Source organism: Eurytemora carolleeae, unplaced genomic scaffold, assembly GCF_000591075.1.
Source record: "Eurytemora carolleeae unplaced genomic scaffold, Eaff_2.0 scaffold26, whole genome shotgun sequence".
In the NCBI taxonomy this organism is placed as follows: Eukaryota; Metazoa; Arthropoda; class Copepoda; order Calanoida; family Temoridae; genus Eurytemora; species Eurytemora carolleeae.
In genome coordinates this window covers 406091-432541 of record NW_019396043.1, presented here as the reverse complement: position 1 = coordinate 432541, position 26451 = coordinate 406091, and the positions used below count along the sequence as shown (strand labels likewise).

Genomic DNA, 26451 nt, shown 5'->3' with positions numbered 1-26451 from the left:
GAATAAGAGCGTTTAATTAGTATTTCACATAAATCTCCTTAAAGTAAAAGAATCCCAAAACTTGTAATGCATATATTTACTATTTAGAAAAGAATATCTTTCATATAAATTAAATAAGAGAGAACCATTGAACACTCCCAAATGGCGAGTTAAAATAAATCATAATTTTTTGTTGTTGTCAAATATTCATTAATGAATTTGCAAACAATACTTCTAGCTCATCGTTAGTCATAAGTGTGGGTCCAGACAATGAGAGAAAAAAAGGTCTTACATTTTTTGACGAATATCTATAACCCGGGGTCCTCCTTGCTATTAATTGGCAGGTTAAGATCACATTTGGAAGATTTCCTTCCATCAACTGGCGGTTTTTTCGAAATTTGATAATGGTAATTGGTAGGTCAGGTAGTCTGATCCGAATTACTGTGAATTAGCAATATTGAGGTGAAGCGGCTCAGTTCTACAATATTTTTCATTTTACATCCATAGTTCATATTTTACTAAATGAAGCTAGTTACGTGAAAAAAAATTTGTTATTTAAAAACTCATTTTTAGAAAAATAGTTTCCCCAGGTGATACATTAACAAGTTTACATATGCATAGGTCAGGTTCACATCTTCTAAGATCAGTTACATAATCTTCTATTACATAAAGCTAGGATTAGAATTAAAACTGGTTCAGACCTGGGATTAAGTTCAGTATCAAGTATCTACGGCAAGGCAATTAAGTGCATAAAAACGGGTTTCTATGTTAAATATGTGAAATGGATCTGCACTGTTTTCAGAAGCATATTCCAATAATTTCGTCATTTAATATCAATTTACATTTTTTGTACATTGTGTCAACTTTCATGAAAAATAAATTCATGAATTCATAAACTCCGGTCAGAGTTTTCAAGTTTTTAACATAATTCAAGACATAACAATATTTACAGTTCTCAAACACTGTACAGTGTACATAAAAACTCTTGTACATAAATGTACATAAAGATTAATACTGGAAGAAAATCTTCTAATTGTAATGCACTTGGTGGAAGATCCGATCTAGATGTGACATATCGGGTCGTGATTCATCTGTTCTAGGTATTGATAGATGACCCGCCTGACCGTAATCGATCTTATGATCCATCCTGTGATGATCAAGGCGGGGTTGCATCAGGTCCGGTCTAGGGATCGTCAGATCGCCCCGGTATCCGAGGTGCCCGCCCATGGGAAGGTCAGGGCGAGGTTGAGTATGATTTCTTGAGGAAGCATTGTTTATTCTTGGCATCGAGTGATCAATCGGACCGTTCACCGACATTGAGTGATCGACAGGGCCCGGACGCGGCATCGAATGATCGATCGGTACCGAATTATCCGGGATGTTTGCACGCACATGCAAATCTGGACGTTGAAGATAAAAGTTTCTCAGATCCGACTCTGTGATGTCGTTCCGATGCGAGCTCTCAGGGCGGTACATCGGAGTTCCGGCAAAATGATCCGTTCGCATCGGAAAATGTTCATATCGGATCATGTCGTTGCGAAGATCAGTTCTAGGCAAATGATCGACAAGGAAATGGTGTCCACTTAGCATATAGTTAGGATAGTTGAGAGGTTTGGGATCAATGGTAGAATGACTCGGCGGTATGTGATCAGACGGCGGTTTCTGTTCAACAAACGGCGGTTGATGAGATCTCGAGTAGTCGATCAACTGATCGTTTTGGCCTGGTACAGGACCTATAATAGGAGGATCGGCCTGCGGTTTGGCTGCTTGAGACACGGGTGCTTTAACTGGACTAACGCCATTCCTTGCGTTCTCGTGAATTCTCTTCTTGTGATCTCTTAAGTGATCAACTCGTCTACCCACATAGTCACACATGTCGCATTTAAACTTGTCGTTGCCATGTTTTCTTCTCATGTGTCTCTTCAGTTCGTTGAGAACGGATCCAACATAGTCACAGAACTGACAGGGAAACTTCCGTTCTTCGTGTTTACTCTGACCGTGATATCTCATTCTAGGGAAGAAAACATTAAAAGTTTTTATTTATGATAAAATAAGTTAAATGTTTTCAAGGCACTGATGATGTAATTTTGGTGATACTCCCTGTATATGTTTAGTTCACAACCAAGGTACCATTAAAAGCTTTGAAGGATTAATGAATGAATGAATTTCAATATAAAAGTGATTTGCGGAATTCTGCTACTAAATAAAATGGAGGATATAATTAGAATTAAACACTTAGCATGCTTGAAATTTCGACAGTCCCTTGAATTGAAATTAGAACATCAATATTTCATTTTTTCGATTTTAACTATTTCCCAATCATCAGGAGTTCTGATATACTTTTGTCTTTTGAACATTAAAAAAGAAGAAGTTTTCAGTCAAAGTTTTTAGGGACGTCCTATGATGATTGACCACACTCCAATCCAGAAATGAATTTACTAAGTCAAGTTTAACAATTTGCAATGCAATAATAATGCGAGAAAAAAAACAACCCTGCTTTATTTCAAAAAATAAACCCTAGCTCTGAAATAGCCATGGAACTTTAAAGAGAAACCACACTAAAAAAGACTGGATTTTAGATTGAAAAGCAGTGATACTCCCATTATGTTAAATTTTTCACTCTCCCCTTTCGACACTCACTCCTTTCCCTCCCCTTTTAATTTGCAGCTGAATTAAGGTATAGGTGTCACGAATCTAAAGAGGGGGGTGGAGGGGAGGGGGTGTTTTACCTGTTCGCATCTCTGGTAGAGTAGCTACACTTCTCACACTGCAGAACCTTCCCACTATGCATCCTGTCATGATGATTCTTCAAATTGTACTGAAACGTTGCAACATAATCACATTGATCACAGTGGAACACTGAATCGCTGTGATTTCGAATCATGTGCGCTCGTAAATTTCTAGCTTTATCTGCGACATAATCGCATTTTTCGCAATTTTTATTTGGTCCGTTGACATATTTGACAGTACGCACTTTCCTAGGTTGCGGATTTTCGTGTTTCCTCTTCTTGTGCATTTTCAGTTTGTCTGGCCGGGTGCCGGAATAGTCACAGAGATCACATTTGTACCTCAATCCCTCGTGGACAATCCGCTTATGGAACCTGAGTTTATCCGACCTGGAGCAGGTGTACTCACACGCTTCAACATCACACTTGAGGGTGACCACGGGTCCAGTCTTCTTCTTCTTCATCTTACCCACCTTCTTGGTTCCTGGTCAACGAAAAGTCGTCATTAAATGTTTTTAATAAGAGACGAAGGAGGAAAAAAGCCAAATTTAACATTTTTAAGTAAGCTTTATATATCTTGAATATAACTAATTCTCTACGCTCTAATCATTCATGGGTTTTCGGCTTTACGCCAAAAATTGTTTTTAATGATTTTTTCCTTTAAGCATTATATGCTATATTCATCTATATCTGTATTGAATCCCGGAGATGCGGCAATGTTTAAAAGCCAAATATTTCACTATTTTCTGATTCTCACTGTATACTATTCAAACTGTGGGCTTTAATGCTCACCTGAGACTGAGTATGTAGGATCCACCTTCAGATCGTCCTCAACCTTGAAGAACTGCAGTTCCTTCTCGTAGTACTGTCTTACCTCCGGCCTCTCCACAACCTGCACCTTCATGGTTAAATCTCATAAATATTTATCATTTTAATCAAATACTTACTTGGGAACCAAGCTTTGACTGGAAACTTAATTTTCCCTGAAAAAGTCAACTCATTCAACTTAGAATGTTGAAATCAAGCGAAGAAGAATCTAATTCCCCCAAACAAATTTGAGACAAATCAATTAAAGAGTTCCTGAGTTATGATCGGACATGTAAACAAACAGACAGATAGACAAACAGGGATTACTACTTTATGTAAATAGATACGCGTTGTCTGTTTGAGTGCGTGTTTGTTCGAGTCCAATAAACGTCAACACGACTGAATACCGGTCCAAATATAAAAACATTACTTCAGTTCCAAAGAGAATGGAATATATATTAAGAGGGGAATTTACTAGAAAAAAGTGTAAAACGGCCATTTTGTTGTACTGTTTTCATACTGCAGGTGTACTTCACACATTTATGCTATATAACCTTTTGGGCCCTGGAACATCATTTTATAGAAAATCTAAAATTAATGTTAAAAGAAAACCAATTATGAAATAGGCTGGTTTCATAATTGACCAATGATCATTTTACATAGACTCTATGCCTTTCACTTTACAAACGATGATTTTCCGTTATAACTATAAATCAAATGATGTTTTTTATTCACCGAATTCATTTTATAAAGCTTATTTACCAGCTTTAAATTTGTCGAAATTCCTCTCTAAAATATATTCTATTCTCTATGTTCAGTTCCCTGGATTTTTAAACTACAAGCTCTTATTTAGAAAATAGTATAAAATTGCACTTTGTCAATTTAAAATTCGTTAAGAATTTTAATCATGAATTCCTGAGGCTTCTTTTTCTCCTCCTTATCTCCCTCTTCAGACTTTGTATCACTCTAAAAATAATTTTAAATTCAGAAAAAAAATATCAAGAAAATAAAATGGCGTTACAATAATATAACATTAACAACCGTTTTAAACAGAATATGAACAAGTTTCAGCCAAAAAAATATTAGTTTCATTTAGAAATAGAACTGATTTGGAAACTTATAAATGAATGCATGGAGTTAATCCCATTCTCTTATTGCGAAAAGATAAACCGATCTCTCGTTGATTATTTAACTTCCCCTAAAAATGATTTAATATTTCCCCCAGTTCAGCGAATAAAAACCCTAAAAAAAATAACCCAAAATTTGAGAAAAAATATTTTTAGAGGGGGGATTTTTCTAGAAAACAAAAACCCTCTGCAACGAGTACATAAAGTTTTGACCAATAAAAGATTGTGTCACTTTGCGCGAAGAGAGAATTAGTTTAACGATTTTTTTTCATTTAAAAGTTTCGAGCTTCGACCTGATGGAACAACCAGAATGAAGGATCTATCTCCTCCATATCCTCCAGATCTTCATCATCAATTGGTTTCCCTCCTCCGCCCCCAACTCCCCCTCCCCCTCCTCCTCCACGCCTCCAGGTTGTTGTAATCTAGAATTTAAAAATAAAAAATAGGCCAAATAAAAAAATCACAAAAAATAAAGGAACTTAGGGAATTTAATAAATTTATGAAAAATACTTCTGATTGGACACTTTTTAAAGAAATGAATTTTTTAAAATTGTTTGCAAAAAGTTGCAAGAAATCTCATTAAGATCGCCCATTATTTTTCTCAAACCAATAAAAAAAATAAGATTGATGCCGATTCTCAGTTCAGCATACATAATAAATGCTTCACATTCCATCCATACCACTTTTCCGTGAATTCTTCGTTGGTGATTCTTCAGATGATCCGGTCTTTTGGCAACATAATCACAATCATCGCAGGGATATTGCTTTATTTTGTGAATCACCTCCTGCAACCAATTAAAATGAAAAAGTGACAAAACTGAATTTCTATAAACTTTTATACCTTAGAGTCAACAAAGCTTCATAATAATTAGACAAAAACAAATGAGGAACAGACAAACTTACAAAAATACAACATTAACGATGAATATAGAAAAAATTGAAAAAAAGATAAGGACATAATAAAAACTTGTTTTAAAAAAGGTTTCCTTGTGCTCTATCAAGTTCTGTCCAGTTTCTGCCACAAAATCACACTCAGTGCAATTTAGAACTCTCATCTGATGCTTTTTCTCTATATGCTCCTGTAGCCTAAATAAGAAAAAAAATTAAACAAATGAAACAAAATCTGAACAATTCGTACAAATTGTAAATAAAAATGTTATTAATAGTTATATTCTATTATAAAATTGTTAAAAAACAAACAGAAGTATAAAAAAAAGTTTCGCAAAAATTCAAATTAAATTTTTAAAAAAATCAATTACGCCTGAAATAAAATAACAATGAAAATAACAAGAATATTCTACAAAAAAAAAATTTTTTAAATATTAATTTGAAGAAAAATCAGGGAAAAGATCTAGAATATAATTTGTTGTTACCGATTTAATATAAATATGGAAAAAAAGATATTAAATAAGTTATTTACTTGAAAGGACGGTTTGTTGTGAAGTTGCAGGAGTCACATCCATAAATCTAAAAATATGGAATTAATTTACCGAATTTAAATTCGTCGATAAATTCACAAATTTGAGTCATGGAGAACAAAACCCCGGCTACCCGCAGTCGAAGCAATCAAGCAACGCCAGGAAAGGGACTGTTAATGTCAATTTAAGTGCCCTTTCAATTATAAAGTGGGTTGTCCGATTCACAAGGTACCCTTAAAACTTTAATTTAATTTAATTTGATTTAATTTCGATTAAATTCCCTACCAACTGTACATTTCTAATCCAAAACTGTTTATTTTGACATAAATACATACCCCCGTTTTCGCAGGATGCTCCTTCAAGTGTATCTGCAAACTTCTGTAATTTTCTCCCACAAACTCACAAACATCACATGGATATGTGGTTTCTATCCCGTGCTTTTTTCTTCTGTGATCTCGCAGTTTATCGGGTCGGAGTGCAGCATACTCACAATACTCACATGGAAACCTTAACAACAATTATCAGGGGCGAATACTTTGAGCATTCCACAGCCAGAGGAAGGGGTGGAAGAAAATTGTACATCAACTGGCACTTTTTTTAAGGCATAGAAAGGCAAACTATTGTTATTATTTTTTATGTTCTCACTCCCAAAAGTTCATACGATATCCCTAAAAGATTAAGTACAAAAAGTTAAATTTCTAACTTTCTTCTCAAGTTAAATGTGAATGATTGATTTCAATACCTGAGTCCTTCGTGTTTGGTTTGAATGTGTAGTTTCAACTTGTCATTTCGTTTCGCAGAATATTCACAATCCGGACAGTTGAATTCTCCGATCTTGTGTTTAAACTTCTTGGTACCTCCACCTTTAATAACAATAAAATTAATGGCAGTCAACATTCAACATTCAAAAGAATGCAAAATGCACGATTTAAAACGGTACCCTCGAAACCTTAATATGATCAATAATAGTATATAATAATAAGTATAATAATCAATATTATAACAATAATTTTGATTATAACACTTTCTTCCTAAAATATGTATAATATATTGATATGAAAAAATATTTAAATGAATACGTTTTGGCCCCTGTTCCCTTTCTACGCCCCTGATGAAAGATTAAGAAATGAGAATTTTGAAAGGGTTAAGGTTAAAAAAAAATATTTAAAAAATTCAGCAATTTGTTAGTTTCATGATTCAAGTTCCCGGTGAATAATTCTTCTTATTGTCACCTACTTGGATAGAATTGAGCATTTTCACTGTTCCTTATTGATTGAAAGAATACAGGTCCAAAGTTAGTAGTGTACCCTAAATTCTGGGAATGTATTCAAATCCTCTAAGAATGTGGTATATTATTATGCGTAGGCAGAAAGTGTAATAATCAAAATTATTGTTTTAATATGCTAATAACTTTGTTGTTATGGTATAAAAGGTGTTAAATTCTGACAATTTTTCATTTGTTTCTAAAGCAAAAAATGGACAAGTCACTTATCCCAGTAAGTAAAAAATGAAAATAAACATTTTTTAAAATTTTCCCTATTTTCTTATGGGTTTAAAAGTAAAATAGCACCCCAGCTGAGTACACCTTTCAGTATTTGCGAATTTTTTGCTATGAAGTTCCCGCATTCTTTTGAATGATCATCTTCCAGCGTTTATATTTGAGATTTTCTTTAATATGCACTTTTTAAAAGTTTAAACTTTATATTACATGTTATATAATTGACGTGCCATTTTTGCGTATTTATTTATTTTTATAGTGCTAACATTTAAATTCATATTTCTTTATATTTCTTAATATTTTCCAGGGCATAAAATTATCTAAAACCCTACTAGTTGAAGGGGGCTCGTAAAGTATTTTCGACAAAAACATTTCTTTCTCTCGAAGGTTCTCTACTTTCTCGAAAAAAAAGTTTTCGGCTCAAATACTTTATACCTCGGCTCCCTTCAACCAGTAGGGTTATAAATAGTTATCACAGTTCCTTAAAGGGTGAATGAAAAGTTAAATTCCTGCAAAGCCCAAGATCTAAATAACATGGCCTTACACTACACACGTGTCTCTCTTTGGTTGTCAACTAGTAAACTGTTTTTTTTTTCGGTTTCTCTGATAGCGCATTTCTTGCTTAAATAGAAGCAATGGAGAAATTTAGAGAAATAAACACTTTTTGAGTGAGAAAAACGACGTTATCTTCCACATTTTTGATCAGATTAAAGTTTAACTTTTAAGGATACCATTCTAAATCGAGTATAGCCATCTTTGCATGGAGGGTCACTTGAAATTACACATTAGATTAAAAAATTAGGTTAAAGGCGCGAGGACAAATCTGAATATTTACCTTTCTCTTCTGAATCTCCAGGTTCAAGTTTAGCTCCGTAGTCTCCATTAGAACCCTGAGCTCCAGATTCTAATCCTTCATCCTTAACACCGTCCGTCTAGGATTGAAAGAAATTAGGTTTTTATTTAACATAAAAACCCGATGGTGTAAACCTTTGATATTTCTAATTTTGGGATGTTTGATCTAGCAGAGTTTTAAATTTAAAGGTCTTCAACAACAGGTTGCAAAGATCTGAGGATTTGAGGCAAGTGTTCAAACTTGTAAATCTTTAATGAAAACGTTGCTATGTAACAATAAGAACTAAGATCTGGTGAGCAGGGGAATGAAAAAGACAAATTATTAGGATAGTGGCATTTGGGCCAAATAGCCAATAACCCAAAATCTTAGCGTATTGTTTTACATTAACATAGGTAAAATAGGATTTTAAATGGATACTTCGTAAGAAAATATATCCGAATCAACAGTGTGTAGGATATAAATCTGGATACGCAAAAAATGCGGTGATTCGGTACAACTATCAAACAAACATACAAAACAATCTTTTTGTTCTGAACACAAATCTCAAGTGTTGACTTATCAGCAATCAGTTTAAAGTATAAACAGAAAAATAATGGAAATGTTACTCTTGGAATTTTATTTTTTTAAAACTGCCAAAACTTTTTCTAGGCCCTTCGAACTATGATAAATATATTACCAGTGGAGGTGGAGGTATGTATGGGATGGATCCACTAAAGTCTAAACCTACTGGGTAGGGTTGGGACCCGGAGTAAGGTTGGATCCCAGGATAGATCTGGGAACTCAGGAGACCCTCGGGTACAGGTTCAAGCTTTACCTCCAGGGAGGATGCAACTATAATAAATAGGAATGTAGGAGGTTGCAACTTTAATACAAAGGAATGCCTAAGAGGATGCAACTATAATAAGTATGAATAAATGAAGATGAAAAAAGGAATAAATTTAGTAATTTGAAGGATGTAACTATATTAAAAATAAATGGTGAAGGATACACCAATATTGAATGGTTCTTTTAAAGATGTGTTTTTTAGGAATTTATCCTACCTAAACGGGGATCCATATTCTCCTCCACTAACCCTGATTCGTCCGTCCTGTCGTCCATTCTTATTTCTCGCCGATTTCTCTACAATCGGCCATTTCCGGGGGAAATTTTCATCCTACATTTCAATTTCCGGCATAAACCCCTTCCTGTCCAAATTAGTTTACCATTTTTCTGAAATAAATTAATACACTAAATTTTTAATAATGGATGAAGAAAGAAGAAAATGTCTATGAATCGTCACAAACAAACAATACTTACGTAAAAAAAACTATAATTCACTGTAAATTTCGAGAGCCTAAACCATTAAAAAAAAACGATGTCTTACAAAAAATAATAATTATAATAATCTTATCTAGAATTTTCTTGACTAAATATGACTAGCCGCCAGTATGGACGTTGTAAACAAAATATTATTTCATTACATATTTCCGGTTCAAAATCAAAACCAGGGTTTTAATTTTCAATTATTTCAGTTCCACTGGCTTTGGAACTATGCCGAAAGGTCACAAGGCCAATAGGTCACCAGCTAGGCTACTAGGCCGAAAGGCCACTAGGTTACCATTCATCATCCTCAGAATCAGGGAATAAATCTCTCCAATCTATGGAATATCATATTAATTCAACTTTTTACCTGCCGACCCTCATCAACAAATTTTAGGTCTGCTTTAGGATTAAATGCGCAATTATTTAAGAAAATGTAACATTTTCTGTTTTTCGCTTCACACAGAACTACAAAATTCTTAATAATTGGCTTCTGATTGAACCCCTCTACCCCACCCCCCATATCACCCATTACCTCCATCTAACAAATCTAAAATTTATTTATGTATCTTTCTTACTTGGTTTATGATTTATTGATCTTGACATGGATATCCCTCCCTTTTCTGTGTCAGGAACAGAACCTTTCTCATGCTCAAGAGCGGTACTGGAGATATGTTCAGGAGTAGAACCTATTCCAGGAGTATTGGGCGGAGAACCTAGAATCTTGAATCCGCTCACAATCGGCGGAGAATCTTTCAGGAACCTTGAAGCCTTTAGCGGAGTTAGATTTCCCTGCTTTAATGATTTGGAGGAGCAAGGTTTAGGAGTGCGGTTGAATTTAAAAGAAAGGGGCGGAGATGGGTTGGGAGTGCGGTTGAATTTAGAAGAGAAGGACGGAGAAGTTTTAGGATTGCGGTTGAATTTAGAAGAGAAGGACTGAGATGGGTTTGGAGTGCGGTTGAATTTAGAGGAGAAGGACGGAGATGAGTTGGGAGTGCGGTTGAATTTAGAACAGAAGGACGGAGAAGTTTTAGGAGTGCGGTTCGATTTATAAGAGACGGACGGAGAAGATTTAGGAGTTTGAAATACTGCATGTTGAGGCCTAGGAAAACATAAGGGAGTTGACAGGGTATTCGGAAATGAACTGGGATTGAATTGGGCAGCAGAGGGAGTTGAACTAGACACAGGAGTAGATGAAGGAGATAGGTTTGGATATATAATGGGACTAGGAGTAGTTTCAGCTTGATTCTCCGGGATGGAACTATGACTAGGCGTAAATAAAGCTTGGTCGAGTAGGGTTGAGGTTGGTATAGGAGTAGAAGTATTGATGGGGGTTCCTGGGACCTGGTTGTGTAGGGTTGAGGTTGGTATAGGAGTAGAAGTATTGATGGGGGTTTCTGGGACCTGGTTGTGTAGGGTTGAGGTTGGTATAGGAGTAGAAGTATTGATGGGGGTTTCTGGGACCTGGTTGAGTAGGGTTGAGGTAGGTATAGGTGTAGAAGTATTGATGGGGGTTCCAGGGACCAACTGGTCCTGAGAACAGTCACGCAAACGTCCTTAAAAACGTATTCTCTACAAATCCTCATATTCTCATTTATGTTTTTCACTAAAAGTAGGCCAGAAAAATCTGCGAAAATTATTTTATTAAAAATTAAAAACGAATACAACGGAAAAAATTAGAAATGTTCATTATATATTGTAAAAGCCTGGTTTTTAGTTATAAGAAAATATGATTCTTTCCTACGTGTTTAAATTATAATTGCGCAATACGGATATATCGCAAACTTGTTGAATCTCGGATTTTACACTAGTCATTCTTAGTATGTTAAACGAGTAACATATGAATAAATAAACTTGTGAAAATATATTATCATTCTGAGTTATTGAGACTTCTATAACATACAGGATAAAGAAATATAGAAAACCCAATACATACCAGATAGAAGAGATCTAAACTGCGGCGTGGACTGCAAATCTGGAGACTCTAAATACAAAATATCTAAATATTTTTTATAATCCCCCCCCCTCACTTCTCACTCATTCATTGAAAACCTACCCCTTTATACTTGCAACCTATTTGTGTAAAACTTTGATATTTCAGACTTTACTTTGATATTTCATCTAGCAGAATATAATGTTTAAAATATCAAAGGTTGTTAAGATAAAGGATTAGAAAATTAGTGAGTGAGGAGACCAATTATTTTCTTCAAATTATAACCGTTGGATAAATGGATACATGGATACATGGAAACATGAATACCTAGATTAATGGATTATAGATTAATAAATAAATGGATACATGGAAACATGAATCATAGATTAATGGATTAATGGATTTGTGGATTGATGGATTAATAGAGTGATTGATTTATGGAATAATGGATTAATAGATTAATGGATTAATAGATTAATGGATTAATGGATTAATTGATTAATGAATAAATAAATTAATGAATTAATGGATTAATGAAGTAATGGATTAATGGATTAATTGATTAATGTATTAATGGATTAATTTTGATTAATGAATTAATGGTTTAATAGATTATCAAATTAACGAATTAATGAATAAAAATATTACCTAGCTGGACTTGAGGAACAAACTGAAAATGCTCCAGGGACGGATTCTGCTCCTGGCACGGGTTGTGATCCAGGAGGATCCAACCTGGTATTCTAGTTCGGTATATTCATAAACCATGGACTGGAGAAAGGGGCGCATACAGGGAGTTCGGGAAATAAGAACTGANCCCCCCCCCGGCCCCTGGAAAGCTAAAAAATGTTAAGCAGTAGGTAGTAGCCGCAAAATGGTTTGCGGCAAAATGCTTACTCGGAGGGGAAATAATAATAAGACTAATATTATTTTAAAAATTAAGATAGATCCATGGTTTCCGAAATACCCTTGAGCCGAAGTTTGTCTTATTAATCTTGTCGGCGGAGGAACCGCCGGCGGAAACCTGGACGTCACGAAGGGCGGAGAGAATGGCAGATGGTTTAACTGAAAAGGCGGAGGATGGTTGGATGGAGAAGGAGGTGGTGTTTGTTCCTGGGATGAGACGAAAAACTCCTGACTGTTGAGTGGACTCTGAGAGAAGGGGGAACATGGAACTGTCTGAATATCTAAATTAAAAAATTCTATTTGAGTCCCCTTTAAACCACCCTGTGAACCAAAGAAAAAAAGAAAATTTTTTTTAACATTAAAAACAATATTTAAGTCCCCTGAACCCTAAAAATAACATTTGAAATATAAGGAATCATAAGGAATTGGAATCTGCAAGAGACCCCATTGTGGGCCCCCCAGACCGCCCAGAAAGCAGGGTGCACTGCCCCACCCCTGTTCTAACTAGACCTTTAAATCCCCATCATCTAGTCCAAATCTAGAGAAATAAAGTAGATACATTCCAGTCAGTTGGCTAACCAATTAAAAACCATTGGTTGGTTGGTATCTGTCAACCCTTTAGGTGAAGAATATAGGTTACCGATGATTAAAGTGCTCCTGCCAGGTCCAACCACCTGTCCAGCAGCAGGTTGAGCTTACCCGCTCTCTTCAGAAGCACTTCCCTAGAGACATTGTCACCCCCTAAGATCCTAGCGAGGACTGTCGAACTGCTTCGGGTCGAATCGGTCATGAGTACTCCCAATCCTGAAGCTGACCTCTCATAGGCTACTGCCTGACAAGATACAACAACATGATGTTCCGAAAGGTGGCTAACTAACCCTTTATCAAGACAAAGTGGACACCACTTCGTTGTCGAGCCGTGGATGTTCGGGCGGCGGTTGCCTAGCCCCGCATCACCTGCTCTAAGCCTGTTCAGCAAGCCCCCTGCTTTGCTATCACACACGTGTGGCTGCAGATTGAACCAGACTTGAGGGGTTGGCATGCAGTTTAGAGACACAAACCGCCTCTTTTGCCTCAACACCCCTTGTATTGCTACCTCGGTTAGCCTCTTCTTCAACCTAGATTTGGGACCGTTAAAAGCTTCAAAACCCAAAACTGACAGTTTCTATAAACCTCCATGAAAACAATAAAAATAATACAGTCCCTATAAACCCTCCTGCACGACCCATCACCTAAAAAAAAACGGCTCTTAAAACCCTCTTTAACAAAAAAACTGATCTAACCTGGACCAATGGTAAAATCCAAAGAATGAAGCCTAGGGGTCCCAGGAACATTCTGGTCATACACACTGTCCCTACAGTAAAGAATAAAATGCCAGAAGTTAAATTTAGCATTTTTCGATTTAACAATGCAAAAATGTTTGTTAACAAGTTTCGTAGAAATTTGACTGAAAATAAAATATCAAAAACACTGATTTCTAAACTATATAAAATTCTGAATTTGATAAAGTCACTAAATAATACATTTATAAATTAGAATTAAATTCTCAAGAATTGTTAAAAGAATCAAACCGGAAAGGCAACATGTAAAAAAGATTAATCTAAGGTCGTATTTTGTGAACCAAATATAGTCAGTTGAACTAGCAACAACTGGCTCAACTATGACTCTGAAAATAACTAAGCTGCTAAAAGGGAGGTGGTCAATTTTGCCAAAGCGGCTTAATAAACGCGGTTTAACTAATTCTAGATATTCTTGAATTCCTATATTAGCACTTGAGATTAATATGAAAGGAATTTTTTTATTGCTATGATAACTATATATAAATAATAGTGCCAGCTCAAAGTACAAACATAAGAAATAAATCAAGCGAACCCGACGTGGAACCCCGAGACCACCTTTAGGGCAGGGTGCAGCGCATCAACATGCAGCATAGAGCCAGGATCCATTCAATTGCGGTTTCTCTTCCAAAGTGACTAGCGCATTTCTATTGCAGGAACCCACATAGTAAGAATTAGAAATGAACAATAGAAAAATGAGAATGTCTCCCACATTAATGATTGGATCAAGGTTTTTAGGTTACCGATGTAAATCAGACATTGCCATCTTTCAATAGATGGTCACTTACAAATAGATTGTTAAGTACAATAGATGGCAACGTAGTATTTGTACACTCTCAGTACAGCTGTATTTTTACATCACAAGTGTCAACTCAGTTTTTGTGTCTGACAAAATTATTAATAATTTAATAATTATAGAATAAAGAGCTTACAGTGAAAAAATCTCTGTTGCCACCTATTGTACTTGATAATCTATTTGGTCACTTATAATTGCGCTTACAGAGAACAGACCCATTAACACGTGTAAATATTTTACTCTGTAACTAACCTGCTATTTTCAGTGGATATGTAACCTTGACTGTTAATTTCCATTTCTTAAAATCTGAAAATATTTATTTCAAACAATAACAATAAAAACAAACTAAATATGGCGGTAAATAAACAGCTGATTTACAGTAAAATCTACTCTTCAAGAACTTTCCTTAAAAAGAACCTATTTAAATAACATTATGTTTGATTTGTAAAATATGCCGAAATATAGATGCTTTTTTTAATTATTACTCAACTGTGTAAGTGAATGTAACGGTGTACACTGAAACATATCAAGAATAATAATAAAAAATGGTGTCTGTAACAATTGAAAATTTTCAAAAATAACAGATTTTTTCACTAATTTTAGATTGGATTTGATTCCGGTATCAAATCCATCCCAGTAGTTCAGTCTCAATCCTGGAGAAGGTTTCCTTGGTCTCTTTTTATCCTGGAGATGGTCTGAAGTATCTTGTCTTGGAGATTGTAATTCTTGACAAGGTTCTTCAGGTATATTCTACACCTAGAGATTGTGAAATAACAATCTACTCCAAGAGATCTAGAGAATGTTCTGAAGAAGTTTCTTCAGGTATATTCTACACCTAGAGATAGTGAGATATCCATCTACTCCAAGAGATCTAGATGGAAGAGTATGATTCTACTCCTTCAGTAGAATTGATGATCTAGGATTCTGAAAATCAACCAGGATCTCATACCTAAAATTGTAAATATAATTATATCCATGGATAATACGCCGTGAGATAGGTCGGATACTTAATCTTGAGATTCAGAACACATAAGTTCCCACTTCAGAAACTTGAACCTACAAATATGATATTTCGACTCAGTGTTCTGTAGTGGGGGGAAGATCAAAACAATAGAATACCCCCGGGAGTCATTTCATTCTCTGTAAGGGTTCGACATTCAACAACTTGTGGAACGAAAAACGTACATTTTAATTGAAGTACTTAACGTATCCTTGGTTCACAAACCATCGAATTTTTATTGCTTAAACTAAAATATAACAATACCAGGACCTTACTTACCTTTGTTCTTTAATTTCCTTCAACGCAATGAACGTTCTTTAATTTCCTCCAACGCAATGCATGTCATCTAACCTGACTATCTATAACTAGGAGGGAGGTGCCATTTTTTTCTACATGGATTAAATTAAAGATTATGCTCCGGGTTTAATACAAGTTATGCAACGAAGATAAAAAATATTCTAGAAACATCTTTTTTAAATTGTATCTTAATATTAATTCAATGAGAGGAAATCATGGAATTAAGAATTTTGCGAATTCACAACAAAAAATTTAAAATTAGATGTTTGCATTTATGAATTTTCTTGCGATTTGTTCTCGTTGATGTTCTTGAAAACATGAAATGGAAAATAAATCGACATTTATTGAGATTTCGTCATGTAAACATTCTTTTTCGCCATCTTTTGCAATCGGACCGGTATGAATAATTAAGATTGAAAAATGTCTAGAATATTTTTTTATCAATACCATTCAATATCTTAACATTAATTTATCAAATGAAACAATATTATTAAGTGTAAAATGTAACTAATTTTATAGAATGTAAATGAATTGAACTAAATTAACTAAAGTAATAAACAAAAATTTAGTATGAAGTATAAAAATAAAAAAAATTCATGTAATGTTTGGCACCATTTGTCGAATTCATTATGTCGGTATGAAAAGTATAAAATAATAAATGGAGATCAAAATGAGATTTTTTGTTGCTTCTTCATACAGCAAAGCTCCAGATAGAGAACATATCAATCGAAATGTAGAAAAATAGAGTTAGTAAACAACGACCAATTGATTTTAATATGCGTTTGAAACATTAAGATTGAAACAGGAGAAAATTCCGAAAAATCCGCAAAAAGTGTCGGAAAGTTGCGGAATTTTCTCCTTTTCAATAATGAGTACATTTATTGCCACGAGTATAATTGTGCAGAGAGAGATAGTACAGGGTGTGCAATGAGGATCTACATCTACTCCAGCTCCGGTTTAATCCTCCTCACCCTGTAACCGAACTGCTGGGGGTCTCTAGCTAGTAGAGACGCTTCTCGAATGAGTGAAGGGAGTGAACTCCTCCCTCGTATTGGGAGGAGGGAGTTCTTCGTTCGAACTTGAGCTCTCCGGAGTACATCATGGATCGGAGGATTGAGAGACTCCGAGCTCCGATATCCTGACAGCCGTGTTGCAACCCTCTGAAAATATTAAAAATAAGAAAATATATTTTTAAATAAAGATTTTTCTAGTCAGGACTATATCGTTACTAATCTAGGCGAGTTGCGTCGTTTTACAAAATATCTTTGAAATCTCAATTGCCTCAGCTACAGTTTTGTGCTAACTTGCTAAGCAAAAGCCAAGAACAATGTCATTAACATGTATGAAAATAGGTAATCTTAAATCTATAAATATCCAAAATATTTTCAACTCTTGGCGAGACTAATACTCGAAATGATGAGAATCGGTTCCCTTACTTTTATTCTCAAACTTAAAATCCTAACCACATTTTCAGTACAGCAGTAAAGTGAAAATATTTACAGTCACAGTTTGTGAAAATGGTTCTTTTTACTAGAATTAGATTAGATCCTAACATATCCCTTCTCCATGTACCTGGCTAGATAGAGTAGCTATCTGAGGACAGGTCCCTTGTCTACAATAGACCCGGATACACCCTGAACCCCAACCTATCCCTACTCCATGTACCTGGATAGATAGGGTAGATATCTGGGGACGGATCCCTTGTATACAATAGACCTAGATGCACCCGAAACCCCAACCTAACCCTACTCCATGTACCTGGCTAGATAGGGTAGATATCTGAGGACAGATCCCTTGTCTACAATGGACCCGGATACACCCTGAGCAACCTTCACATTATCACTCTCCTTGTGGAAATACCTAAACACAATCATTTGTCAAAAATATTTTAAAGGGTACCATTGAAAATCGGACATGTATCTCTTTTTAAATCAAGGGTTACTTTAAACTACGTTATAATATATCCAAGAAAATGTAAAATGTTCGAACCTCTCCATGGCAGCTGATCCTCCACCCTTCTGTTCCATTGCCTCAAGGCTTCCCATTCCACGATACTTCTTTAGCCTTACTCCATCCTATATAGGAAACCGGTATAAATGAATATTTATAATAAACAAGGGGAAATTTATTCTTTTCAGAAGTCCCACCCTCTTGTAAAATGTTTATTAAGTTTTCTTAGAGTGAATTGGTAAAATGTTTGATTGAGATGATACTAGTACGGATATCTAGTAGAAAAATCTAGGACGAATATCAAGGACGGATTCAAGGACGGATTCAAGGACGGATTCAAGGACGGATGTCTAGTACGGATATCTAGGACGGATATCAAGACGGATATCTAGGACAGATATCTAGTACGGATATCTTGCACGGATATCTATAAAGATGTCTAGTACGGATATCTAGGACGGATATCAAGGACAGATATCTAGGACAGATATCTAGTACATATATCTAGTGCGAATATATAGGACGGATATCTAGGACGGATATCTGGGACAGATATGTAGAACACACATATCTAGGACGAACAGACAGAAACCGAGGACGGATATCTAGGGCGGATACCTAGTACGGGTATCTAGGACGGATATCTGAGACAGATATCTAGAACACACATATCTAGGACGAACAGACAGAAACCGAGGACGGATATCTAGGGCGGATAACTAGGACGGATATCTAGTACGTATATCTAGGACGATATCTGGGACAGATATCTAGAACACACATATCTAGGACGAACAGACAGAAACCGAGGACAGATATCTAGGGCGGATATCAAGGACGGATATTTAGGACAGATATCTAGGGCAGATATCTAGGATGGATGTCTAAGATGGATATCTAGGATGGATATCCAGGATGGATATCTAGGATGGATATCTAGGATGAATATCTAGAACACACATATCTAGGACGAACAATTAGGACAAAAACCGAGGACGGATATCTAGGGCGGTCATCAAGGACGGATATTTAGGACGGATATCAAAGATGGATATCTAGGATGAATATCTAGGACGGATATCTGGGACGGATATTTAGAAACAAATATCCAGGACGAACACTTAGGACAAAAACCAAGGACGGATATCTAGGACGAATATCTAGGACGTATATCTAGGACGGATACCTGGTAGAAATAATCTCCAGGTGCTTCAGTAGTACCAGCCAGTAAACTACCCATCATCACAGAACTAGCACCCAGAGACAACGCCTAGAAAACAAATACAATTTACAGGAACTACTAACTTGCATCAAATTCTTATTTTCTAGTCTTGCAACCTGATGTCGTAGACATTTGAAATTCCAAACTCAGAATTTCGCAAGATTAATAAGTCACGGGCAGCAGTAGTACATTTGAATTTACGAGCCGGGTCAACCTTTTCGGTCCAAGTTTGTACTGTATCGCCCGGACATTGGTTAAATAAAGCAAACACTCGATAGTACTAAACGGTGCAACAAGGTTGACTCGGTCAGAGTTTTGTTTGAATTTACTTTTAGTAAAAGCTCAGAGGTGCGTGAAGTCAACGTTTGAATAAAGATTTTTAAGATGTATAGATTACAAAATTAAGAGTTGGAGTTAAAATATTATCGAAAAACATTTTCTATTCTTTTTTAATAATTTTTACCTTCATAATATGACCAACAGATTGAACTCCTCCATCTGCTATCACAGGAACTCCAAACCGTCGGGCGTACTCCGCAACCTTAATATAATTCATTTTAAAGGGAACCTTTGTTGACAACCTCTTTTATAATTCGAAATAATAATATCTACGTTCTAAGAGTCGCAGAAAAATCTGTCCTCGATAAATAGTCAAAGGTTTAATCGGTTCCGCTGTAATTCGGACATTGGCAGCTTTGCGTAGAGGGTAGCTTCGCGGAATGTATCTACGCGAAATTAAAACTGTACTTTCAAACACCCGCTCTTTGAATAAATAAATAAATAAATAAAATGGTCAGGATTAAGCTCTCATCTAACCGCACCACCAGCTTGGTTGACAGGGCTTATTACTAAGCAAAATCTTGACTTAAAAACAGCGTTTCGGATCCGGATCCGGATCATTTGGTCGGATCCGGATCCGTATCAGGAAACGTTGATATGGATCCGGGTAGCGCCAAAAATTAACCAAAACCATGGAATAAATAAATCAAAATGGTTCGTAAATGTATTATTTACATAACGAAAATTTTTCAAAATTATCTTTAATAATTTAATGTTTACATTTATATAATAGTAATGACGACATTTTTAACTTTAGGATTACTCAGCGGCAAATGCTCACATGGCATCCGGATCCGGATCCGTATCAGTCAGGATCCGGATCCATCATCACGGATGCGGATCCGCGGATCCGGATCCGCATCAAAATGATACGGATCCGAAACACTGCTTAAAAATAGCATCATCGCTTGCTGTTTTGTTGAATATTCTAAACTTATTTAAATATATTGTAAATGAAGATTTTCCACAAAAATATCTAAATATATTTTTATCATATGAGTCGGAAACTTTTGAACAAAGGTTTTGATATTATATTTGCTATTCATCAACAGGGAATGATCATTTTTAATTGAAGCCCCTATTTTATTTTTCCTGTACATCATCCCTTGAAAGATCTCCAATTGAAGTATAAGAACTGTACCTTGTATACAGCTGTACCCTGAGGTCTGCCCACTGCCATAACCTCCTGGGTGATACAGATACTTCCACTCCCCATCCCAACCCTTAACCCGTCAACTCCAGCATCTATCAGGTTCTTAGCTTGGGAGGCAGTTACTACATTCCCTCCAATAATCTAGATACAAGAGATAGGTAATATTTATTAACAGATAGATGGATAGATAATTCCAACCCAACCCAACTTGGATACATTGAAGGTAAGGTAATGTAATGCCATAAGAAAATATTGTATAATGCAGTGGTTGTTTGTCAACAAGCGCATCCGATATTGGACTTAAACCAGAACAATAAAGTAAACCCAGTATTTAAGATAGGGAATAAATGGACAAACAAACAGACAGAAAAGTGAAATAAATATAAATAGATCTACATTAAAAACAATAGAGCCCCCACCCTCCCCCCTCCAACTCCCTTCGTTGTCTACCCTATTCCTTCACCTCTTGATAATATTGTTTCGAAATTAACCTAATTAGATTGTTTGTAAACAGACTGATAAACCAGTTTTAGCACTGAAACTTTGTTTAACGAATTCTAATTTGTACAGTGAATAATTTCTCTTATGGCCCACCTTTGGATAGATCGATGGAATTTAACCCTCATAATCATAATCCAATGGATAATATTGATCTTCAGATCGAGTTTTATTTTTAGATAGGTTTATAGTTCGATCTTGAGATATATAGCTATACCTTAAGATAGATTGATAGTTCGATTTTAAGATAGATAGTTAAACCTTGGGACAGATTAATAGTTTGATCTTTCGCTAGATATAGTTCTTCCTTAGGACAGATTGATAGTTCAATCTAAAGCTATATTTAAGTTAAATCTTTAAATATATAAGATAGTTGATAGTTCGATCTTAAGCTATATTGTTAGTTTAATCTTCAAATATATAAGATAGTTGATAGTTCGATCTGTATATATATATATATAATGTTTGATCTTTAGATAGATAGATTGTTTGCTATATATAAACTGTTTGATAATTTGCTCTATAAATGAATAAATGGAATCCTAACCTGCATATTTGGATATTTTCCTTGATACAACGGATCATATTAATCTTAAGATAGATAGATAGATAGTATCATTACCTGCATATTTGGATTTTTTCCTTGATACAACGGATCATATTAATCTTAAGATAGATAGATAGAAAGTACCATTACCTGCATATTAGTATATTTCTCCTTGATACAACGGATCATATTAATCTTAAGATAGATAGATAGATAGTATCATTACCTGCATATTTGGATTTTTTCCTTGATACAACGGATCATATTAATCTTAAGATAGATAGATAGAAAGTACCATTACCNATAGACACATCTTTACCCCTTTCGTATATCCCTAGATATATAGTTTGTTGATCTACTCCAGCCTGGACCAGAAGATCAAGACAGGTCTTATTATCATTCCGTTTGAGTAATACAGCATTGTTCAAACTAAGTTATGCTTGAAATTATGTTAGTTCAAGAATCAACTTGTATTTGAAAAGCTTCTGGAATGTTCCCCTTCTTAAATCGATGATGGTTTGACAGTTAATCCACTAACCGTCCACAATATGGCCGTCAATTGTGTGTAAGAAGGGGTCAGAACTACTGCGCCTAGACTGAAGGGGGGGGAGTAGTGGGTTCCGGTCATCTAATAGAGATTATTGTTGGCAAGTTGGCGTATTTGTGGTTAATAGTGCGTTAGACTGCTCGAGTAAAATTAATTTGTAATAGAGGGGTGCCGGTGATGGCTGAAGTTGTCGAAAATTTTGTAAATAAAAATACAAAATCGTGAATTGTAAAACTTACCTAGTAGAAATTGCTGCAGCGCAGAGCAGCTGATTATTCTCATCTTTGCTGGCGTGGGGGAATTCACGGGATTTCTTCAAATCTGTTCTTGCAATCAGAGCAACCAATTCTCCTAAATATATATCTATATAAATCTGTTCTTGCAATCAGAGCAACCAATTCTCCTAAATATATATCTATATAAATCTGTTCTAGCAATCAGAGCAACCAATTCTCCTAAATATATATCTATATAAATCTGTTCTAGCAATCAGAGCAACCAATTCTCCTAAATATACATCACCTTATCTTTTTCATATTGGATTATCTCTAAGCTTAAAACACCAAAATACGAACATAATAATCAAAAAACCTAGTAATTTCTCCATACAATTCTTTAGGATGATTTATTCCTTTTAATTTGTTTTGTCTCAAAAATAGCTATTTAGAGCTACAAACGATTCTAAAATCGCTATTTAGAGCTACAAACGATTCTAGATATTTAGAGCTACAAACGATTCTAGAATCGGTATTTAGAGCTAAAAACGATTCAATTTTATGCGGGACACCCAATTTTCATTTCTAAATTGCCACAAACTCTAATTTTCACATCCCTTTATTTTTTGCAACCATGGTGGTGTAGATGTTTCAACCTTTCGTTTATTTGATCTAAAAGGATTCATATTTAGAATTATCAAAGGTCTACGACATCAGGTTTCAATGGTGTAAGGATAATAGAAAATTATTGTGTGATAAATGTCCAGTTTCTTAGGTTAATTAAATAACATTTTCTGAAGGGACCGCTAAATCAACAGTTAAATTAATTTCAAGTAACACTCCATATTTAAAATTGCAGGCAAAGCAAAGTTAAGGAAGGAAATTGCCAGAATTACTTTTTAGAGAAAGAAAACGACACTTAACAAAAACCTACCGTCATCGTTGACAATGGGAAGTTTTCCCTTCTTAGAGGTTTCTAGAATCCTGTTTGCCTCGCGTAGGGTTATGCCGGCCGTTGCAGTCACCAGGTCCTTCTTGCCGGTCATTATCTCACTGAAAAACAAACAGAATCAAATAATTTTCATAAAACATTTTTTCCTTTCTTCCTTTATTTTTTCCCCGCATTTACAACTCGATTGTAAATTTTAGGAATTTAATATTTTCAGAACTATAGGGTATTTTTTTATTTCATTGCCAAATTTTTCAATTAATTATTTGAAGATTATTTACAGGGCAGGAGACGACATTTAATGTACAGACTCATCCTTTGTGGGTATCCCTTTCATTGTAGTTATTTACGGAGATTAAGGAAAATTATTGAAAAAAGTAAATCCCTGTCTTTCTGCTTGATATAAAAAAGATTATTTATCAAATATTGTAATAAAAAAATCTATTATTAGCATTATAAAGACACGAATCCTAATAATAAAAATAATAAGGATTAGTGTCAATACTTCAAAGCATGTTTACTTAGCCATACAAGACAGTGTTAGAGGTGGGGGGGGAGGAAATTTAAAAAAAAAGCTGGACCATTTTATGGACAGGATTACCCACGATGAACCTAATTCTCTTCCAATACATCAATTTGAAGTCTAGTTATGGTCTTGTCTTAAATGAGTAAAAGTGAACTTCTAAAGCTATTAGGAATTTTGAACGTACGGAACTGAATAAACTCTGTTTACTCATATCTTAAACTCTCATGTTTTGTGGGTACCTCTGTACTAGTTTCATCCCTTTTTACTTTGTTTGCCATTATATTTTTTGACACTGCCTAAATTGTTTAAATCTTGACGGATTTTGAATGAAAAAGTGATATGTTCATTTCATCATTAAAATGTAAAATTTGAGTAAGCGTTAATAAAAACTGTCGGATACAAAATATTCATTCTTTTGAACACATATTTTGCGAGAGTTTAAATAATAAAAATCTTAAACCTACCCGAGTTTAGTTTTCTGGGCCTCTTCTCCTTTCTCGATAATAAAATCAATGTCCCTGGATCAAATTATATTCAAGACTTCGTCTCGTATGGGTGTGGGGGAAGGGGGGATGAAAAACTCTTGAAATACAGGGTGTCCCACGAAATGGTGAATAGTTTAAAATGCCTTCTTCCATAATATGTCAAATTGTTTCGTTACCACAGAGAACAATAATAAATATTCCATAGCACTAAAGTTTTCTAAAACCAAATAAACTGCAAAAAGTCTTTAATATCTATACCGTATATGGAAGAAGACATGCAAAACTGTTCACCAACTGTCATGTTTCGTGGGACAACCTGTACGTACTGCGGAAAAGTCAATCTCCCAAAAGTTTAAAATTAGAATGAATATATGTCTGCTGGTGACTATACCGACCCCCCACCTTTCTCCTTCTCACTATAAATATACATATTATAATATCTTGAATATATGTCTGCTGGTGACTATACCACCCCCCCCCCCTTCTCACTATATATACATATTAGAATATCTTGAATATATGCCTGCTGGTGACTATACCGACCAGGACCGATCCCATCCGTCCTGACTCTGTGACAGGTATACCAGTAAATCCATGACTTCTCTTCACGTTCACAACATCTCCAACCTGGATCAACAGTTGGAAAATAAAATGTGGATTAGATTGAACTAAGTTTAGCTATTGGTTCAAGCTCAAGAGTGCTGTAGAAGTTTATGTCTTCTGTTCAGTAAATGATATCTCGCTCTGCATTCACCCTTTTCCAACCAGTTTAGATTCAGCAGTTGTGTCATCTTTCGTAAAAAAAACAGTACAAGGTGTCCCAATAAACATGGGAATTCAGTGACGAATTAGATATCGTCTTTTAAAATAATTCTTTGATTCAGTATAGTGATACCTACTACGGAAGCTGTAATCTGTTAGAGTTTCGTCTGCTATGTTCACATTTTGTTTGTATATGTTTTGACTGCATACGGTTGTACTTAGTAAAACAAGAAAATTACAGTATACAAACAGAGTAAACTTGCCCGTCTTCACTATACATCTTGCGGAGACATTATAGACACATCTTTACCCCTTTCCATAAAATAAACTCTAGCAGACATGATAATATTATGGCTTTTGAAATCAGGTATTACATTGCTTATTCATAAAAAAGACTATATCAAATTCGTCCCTGAATTCCCATGTTTTTTGGGACACTCTGTATGAAGGGACTGCACACAACTCTAATTTCTCATCCCTAAATTATTGCAACCTGAAATTGTAATTCTTCTTTTTTCCCCTTCAAATTTTGATTGGTCAAATTAAATATCAAATGTTTAAGATCTCATTAGAGTATGCGAGTTATCAATTCCTTTCCTGTATCCATAACCCCTCGACACCTGATAATTTGTTCAAAAAATTATATTGTTGGACTAACTAAAACTGCAGAAAAAATGCTTGAAAAAACAAAACAAATTGAAAAGGGAAAGTAGGATGAAGCAACTTTGAGCAAGAAGAATTAATGTTGAAGAAAATTACCGAAGAAAGGAAGGAAGGTGTTATAAAGAGAAAACATGGAACAGAAAAAAGTCAAAGGAAGGAAGGAGGTGTTATAAAGAGAAAACAATAAAAAGAAAAGTTAAAGAAAGGAAGGAAGGAAGGTGTTATAAAGAGAAAACAAGGAAAAGAAATAAGTCAAAGGAAGGAAGGAAGGAAGGTGTTATAAAGAGAAAACAAGGAAAAGAAAAAAGTCAAAGAAAGGAAGGAAGAAAGGTGTTATAAATAGAAAACAAGGAAAAGAAAGTTAAAAAAAGGAAGGAAGGAAGGTGTTTTAAATAGAAAACGAGGAAAAGAAAAAAGTCAAAGAAAGAAGGAAGGAAGGTGTTATAAATAGAAAACAAGGAAAAGAAAAAAGTCAAAGAAAGGAAGGAAGGGGTTAGTAAGACAAAACAAGGAAAAGAAAGAAGTCAAGGGAGGAAGGAAGGTGTTATAAAGAGAAAACAAGGAAAAGAAGAAAGTCAAAGGAAGGAAGGAAGGTGTTAATAAGACAAAAAAAGGAAAAGAA

At 35.1% G+C, this 26451-nt stretch overlaps 3 protein-coding genes across 7 annotated transcripts in view; all 3 read right to left on the bottom strand.

The window, feature by feature from the left end:
• Positions 1–57: 57 nt before the first annotated feature.
• LOC111701174 (zinc finger protein 142) lies at positions 58–9621 on the bottom strand. Of its 4 annotated transcripts, XM_023472370.1 has the most exons (14): positions 9449–9621; positions 9085–9239; positions 8391–8487; positions 6800–6920; positions 6393–6564; positions 6060–6106; positions 5626–5725; positions 5320–5424; positions 4933–5061; positions 4428–4478; positions 3498–3603; positions 2958–3189; positions 2709–2762; positions 58–1990 (listed from the first exon to the last, which is right to left on the bottom strand). In XM_023472370.1, exons 1-14 carry the CDS (start codon positions 9504–9506, stop codon positions 1009–1011), a joined length of 2409 nt encoding a protein of 802 aa, XP_023328138.1. In that variant the 5' UTR covers positions 9507–9621; the 3' UTR covers positions 58–1008. The 4 variants fall into 4 exon arrangements, with proteins under 4 accessions (XP_023328138.1, XP_023328116.1, XP_023328131.1 ...); XM_023472348.1 differs by having other exon boundaries at positions 2709–3189; XM_023472363.1 differs by having other exon boundaries at positions 2709–3189; positions 8391–8472.
• Positions 9622–9755: 134 nt separating this feature from the next.
• On the bottom strand, positions 9756–15020 carry LOC111701212 (uncharacterized threonine-rich GPI-anchored glycoprotein PJ4664.02). Of its 2 annotated transcripts, none has more exons than XM_023472397.1 (7): positions 14416–14504; positions 13827–13897; positions 12605–12824; positions 12289–12380; positions 11644–11691; positions 10286–11263; positions 9756–10045 (listed from the first exon to the last, which is right to left on the bottom strand). In XM_023472397.1, exons 1-7 carry the CDS (start codon positions 14487–14489, stop codon positions 10002–10004), a joined length of 1527 nt encoding a protein of 508 aa, XP_023328165.1. In that variant the 5' UTR covers positions 14490–14504; the 3' UTR covers positions 9756–10001. The 2 variants fall into 2 exon arrangements, with proteins under 2 accessions (XP_023328165.1, XP_023328173.1); XM_023472405.1 differs by lacking the exon at positions 14416–14504 and adding an exon at positions 14929–15020 and having other exon boundaries at positions 9759–10045.
• A 332-nt stretch (positions 15021–15352) lies between these two features.
• LOC111701346 (inosine-5'-monophosphate dehydrogenase 1) overlaps positions 15353–26451 on the bottom strand; it is a 34973-nt gene continuing 23874 nt past the window's right edge. Inside the window, exons 6-17 of the mRNA XM_023472599.1 lie at positions 24928–25031; positions 24384–24437; positions 23379–23497; positions 22468–22580; positions 21833–21877; positions 20626–20778; positions 19609–19686; positions 19110–19193; positions 17963–18048; positions 17732–17833; positions 15956–17133; positions 15353–15625 (exon numbers count right to left, since the gene is read on the bottom strand). Coding sequence (XP_023328367.1) covers positions 16974–17133; positions 17732–17833; positions 17963–18048; positions 19110–19193; positions 19609–19686; positions 20626–20778; positions 21833–21877; positions 22468–22580; positions 23379–23497; positions 24384–24437; positions 24928–25031 — 1098 coding nt within the window. The 3' untranslated portion in view covers positions 15353–15625; positions 15956–16973. The remainder of the gene's footprint in view (positions 15626–15955; positions 17134–17731; positions 17834–17962; positions 18049–19109; positions 19194–19608; positions 19687–20625; positions 20779–21832; positions 21878–22467; positions 22581–23378; positions 23498–24383; positions 24438–24927; positions 25032–26451) is intronic.